Below are 4870 nucleotides of genomic sequence, written 5' to 3'. Positions count from 1 at the left end.
AAAAAAAAAAAAAAAGTTAAATAGAAAGAAAAATTACGAAAGTCACAGCTATCTGGAAAAATAGACTAGGGAAATGAAGAATAATAAATGGGTGCATTAGTGAACTGCTTGATCCCAGAAGATCCAGAGAACATACCCCATTATAAACTCAATAAAAGGAGGGATTTCTAGGCAGCGAAGACACTAAAATAGTAGCAAATAGCTGAGGGAAAATATTTCAGCATGGGCTTAAACTGAAGATGTAAACCTACATTCTCATCAAAGCAATCTCTATCCACACCAGCTAGTCTACAGCCACATGGCCACATCAGTCAGCAATACAGTCAGCTCTTCAGTCACACTGCCTGCCATCTGCTCACTGTGTATCACAAGCAACAGCACATTTCCACTGACACGCTGCGTGGGTGCAGTCCCACAGCACTCGAGCCAACACAAGGTATGGCTGCCACGCCCCCCCGGCTATCTTGGCTGCACAGTCCTTGGCCATTTCATTGGGACTGGCACTGAAGTGATCACATCAGTTCAAGGAGCTGCTGTAGATGACAGCAAAGCAACTGGTTTTCCACAAGATCGGCTGCCTGAGCTGSCTTGCTGCGCTTGCTGGCAGCTTTGGCTGGAGGGAGGCACCAAAATGATGTGGCTAGCGTTATGAGGGTGGGGCTGTGACACACCTACATTGGCTCCAATTCCCATGAAATTCAACGTGTAGCAGCTAGCCTCAAATCAGATCTGACCTACACGCATGCTGGTTGCCCAGACCACAACCACTGATATCCAGAAGCCAGCACTGTCTTCAGGGTTAGGAATTTCTTGCCTGTTGGTTTCCTCTCAATGCTGATCCCATCTTAGTGCTGCCACAAACATAGGTATATGGTCATAGATGTGCTCCTTACAGAAATAAAAAACAAGTAGGGCTAATATGAGTAAGTTCTTTATCCTGTTTCTCTGAGCAACAGCACAAATGCACAAATCAGCAGACACTGAAGGCTGGACAGACCTTATCCTTTTGGCAGTAAGATGAATAAAGCYGCTTTAAAATTTATGTTTAGTTACATATGATATTCGCTTAGAAATCCAGAAGGGATTATCATAATTACCTACCTAGATAAAGATAATTACTCTGTAGTCAAACAAATGTGTTCTCAAAAAGAAAAATTCATGTATTGATGAGGTCATATCCTATAAAAACTTAGTTCAGTGATTGTCTAGCCTTTGAGATAAAAAAAAAAAGTGCTGGCTATTTGCCACTTCCAAGCATTGGACCTTGCATTACATTTGCTGAACTGAAAGTTCTGTCCTTCAAATTTGAGCAAGTCGCCCTCTAATCTTCCCTTTATCCTCTCAATCCTCTCACTATCGGGCTAATTTTCTAATTTTATCATCAATTTCATCACTTTTCCTTAGACTTCTGGAGTTCAAAAAATCACTGCTGAATTGGGGAAGCCAGAATTGAAAAGATTCTTGTCATAGCTCTTGTCCCAGGTAAAATGTCCTCTTTATGGGAACATTTTWCATTTACCATTACACTACAATAAAATAGCCAAACAGTCCTCACGATGCTTAATTATTTTTCAGAGTAAGTGTTTCAAGAGAGGTCTGTATTAGAAGAAGTCTCTTGATGTGGCTTTGCTTGTTCATTCCTCGACACAACAGCTTTACATTTGATTTATTGAAACAATAGTAGCTCTCTCTCAATCTTAATAGAAAGAGACAGACTGATGAAATGGCCTATTGCTCATGTGCTTCGAGGTGTTCCAGTAACCATCCATCCTGCAGTCCTACCAGTATAAGAATATGGGGGTTGTCCATCTGGACCAGCAGCAATACACCCAGAATCAGATGCTTCAAACAACAGTAAATGGCAGGAACAAAGAACTCTTTTCTATATATGATTTCTTGTCATCTCTAAAGTGTATAGACAGCCTTGAGCCCTCAGATGCAACATTCTCTACATGTAAATTAAGACAACGATGTATATTTTTTGCACCTCTATGTATTTACTAAGTTCTCAGAATTTAATTCAGGGCCATTCCATTTCTTTCAGTTAGTCYACGCGCAGTATGTTCCTCAGTTAAGTCATACCTTGTGTATGGAAGCATTTACTGTCGTGTTTCTCTCCATGTCCCGCCTTGCCATTTTACTTACTCACTCCTGTACTAGACAGAGACAGGTCCTGCCTCTCTAGAATTCCCATTTTCACATGGGAACTCTTCTGCACAGCTCTGCTAATACTAACAACAGCCGCTGCTTCCACTTAAGTGTCTTTTGAAAGACATGCAGTGTTGCTGCCCTAAGGAAGAACTCCTTTTCTTCAATTTGCTGTGAAAAGTTACATAAAAAGACTTAAAAATTGGTCTGAAGGTCCAAAGTATTTTTGTAACATGGAAAAATTGAAAATTACTGACTTCTCAAGTGTTTAAAACATGTCAGCTTTCACTATTTTTATCCTTTTTTGACTCAAATTATTGAGAACCATGCTCACATAAATAGACATGGCATTAATTTCCRTGATGATATAAACTTTGATGTACAGAGTTCTACACAGCTCTACACAGCAGAAGCGATTAATAGCAAAGCTTACAAAACTGCCACAAGCAGAAAGCTAAAAGGAAAAGTCAGAAAGCCATTAGCAGGAAGTCAGCAGATGCATCATTTAACTTACCAAACAAGCGCTGATGGAAGAGAAACTTTCCAGCTATCAGTCCTGTGAGAATGGCAAGCAGCCACAGAAACACCTTCAAAAACCTCCAGCCTCCTCCTTCAGGGTATTTATTTGTTACAAAGGAGAAACAATTACCAACAACAATAACATTGGCTTCTGTCTGGCTGTGAGATACTGGGTCCTCAGCAAATATTAAGAAGTTAAAGAAGATCACTAAGTAAGCCACGATTAAGCGAGACCACGGGTGCTGGAAGTAGTAGCGGAAGTCTTTATCCATCCTCAGATACTGAAGAACTGGTTTTTGCCTGTATGTAAAGAYACAAATGCATAATGTTATATGTACCCCAATTTCTCAGAGCTTAGGAGAGACCTGCACATTACAAAAATCAAATCATTACAACCTTATCATCAGTAATTCTTAACACATTAGACTTGACTAGCAATGAAAGTTTCGATCAAAATATATTGTTACATCCAGGAAGAGAAAAATGGTAATTTCTCCCCATTCCAATGTAAAAACAACAAACAAACATAAATGCATTATAGCACAGGATTTTTAGTCTCAAATATACTATTGCTTTCATGCCTCCTCCATAATGGGGCATGAGAAGAATGGAATGGATATAAGAACATGGCAGGCAACACAAAACCCAGGCCAGCATTCTACATTTCTACAGGAAATACAATACAGATATGACAAAGGTTCATGCTAAGCCTAAATGGAATCTTTTTCCTTGCCCCTAAGTCCAATGAGGTGTTCTACTGGAAGCTTAAAAGCATATAAACCAGAAACATCAGAAACTTGTTTTCATATGAAGGAAGATTATGTTCTATGAAAAGTTTCTAGAATTAATTATTGCAAGTCAGGCAAGTTTGTATAAATCTTTTCATTGACTTCAGGGAGTATACTTAAAGCTAAGCATATTTTCAAAGCCATAAAATAAGACAGACCTGAAAATGCATTATTTTCTATATGTCTTATTAGTTCTGTATGAATACAAAAATAGTATTTTGAAACCTGCCTAGTTTTTATGGAATGCTATGGAAAAATGCAAATGAGTATGGTTAACATCTCAGTTGTTTGCCATTTGATTTCTTTTTCTTTTATTCACAACCAATTAGTCGTTTCATCCTCTTGAACCGCTTTGTATGCACAAAGATACAAGGCCTTTGTGTTGTGGAACACCGCAGTTATTCAAGCGACAGAGAGTGTAGGAAGAAAAGAAAAATGTGTCTAATAATATTGCTTGTTTATTACAGCACGATCCTTGAAGGATACAGTGACAAATTTTTGCAAATGTCATATGCCCTGCAACAAAAAAAACAAAACAAACAAACAAAAAACACCCCACAAAAGATCTAAACTCTATGATCAGTTATTCACCCCTTCTTGAACTTCTAACTTAGGACTTGCAAAATGAGAAATGGCATTAATTTAAATTTCTCCCTTTAGTTATTCCCTCCAAAATTATTTAGCTCTATAATCCGATTTATATTTGTAAAATTGCAAGGAATTCTGTACCTATTAAATGGAAAGGATAAAAGAATCTCTCGGCAGACTGATACAATGCATTCAATATATCATAGAAAGGAATAATGCCCTGTTATGCATAAATTACATACGAAGAGGAAAAAAACCAGCACATTACAGAGTTAAAACGTGAGCACAAGGAAGTGTCAATCCTTCAGAAACTTTATGAAAGAAGTGATTTAAAGTAAGGGTGTTGCCTAAGAAAATACCACTCTGGGATGATTAAACTGYCTTTAGAGCCACATGGATGCCCAAAGCTATTTCTGGTTCTCCTTTCTGTTCCCGGTTAGAAAAGTTTTGTTATTTCTTTATGTCTATGAACCATCTTGAAGCCCGAATGGGGCTGGAGATAAACAACTACATGTCCCGGTATTTTTGACAGCTGCCGGATACCCGAGAGTTATCAGACACCCAGCTGAAGACGCGACTTCCTAGGAAGCATTTCATAGCATCAGAAGCCAACATTAGCAATAGCAGCAGTGCCAAATCTCTAACAAAAATCCTGCTCCTACCTGCCTCAACGCCAAAAACGCGGGTGCCAAGAGCGCGGCGGACCACACGCCCATCGCAACCTGTTAAATGCGCCCATTTACCCCCGCCCCCGGCGCAGACCCGGCGACCCGCTGCCGCCCTACCCCGAGCGGCCGCTGCGGCCGCCGCCGCCCGCCGGGCACCGG

General features: G+C 39.8%; 1 protein-coding gene across 1 annotated transcript in view; it reads right to left on the bottom strand.

Annotated features, from left to right (window-relative positions):
- TMEM117 (transmembrane protein 117) overlaps positions 1-4870 on the bottom strand; it is a 195868-nt gene that overhangs the window by 177985 nt on the left and 13013 nt on the right. The window contains exon 3 of the mRNA XM_057366156.1: positions 2663-2967. Coding sequence (XP_057222139.1) covers positions 2663-2939 — 277 coding nt within the window. The 5' untranslated portion in view covers positions 2940-2967. The remainder of the gene's footprint in view (positions 1-2662; positions 2968-4870) is intronic.

Source organism: Malurus melanocephalus, unplaced genomic scaffold, assembly GCF_030028575.1.
Source record: "Malurus melanocephalus ecotype Western Australia unplaced genomic scaffold, MMel_1.1 scaffold_60, whole genome shotgun sequence".
NCBI classification, from domain to species: domain Eukaryota; kingdom Metazoa; phylum Chordata; class Aves; order Passeriformes; family Maluridae; genus Malurus; species Malurus melanocephalus.
Note: the sequence above shows the minus strand (reverse complement) of the source record. Positions and strands in the feature narration are given on the sequence as shown.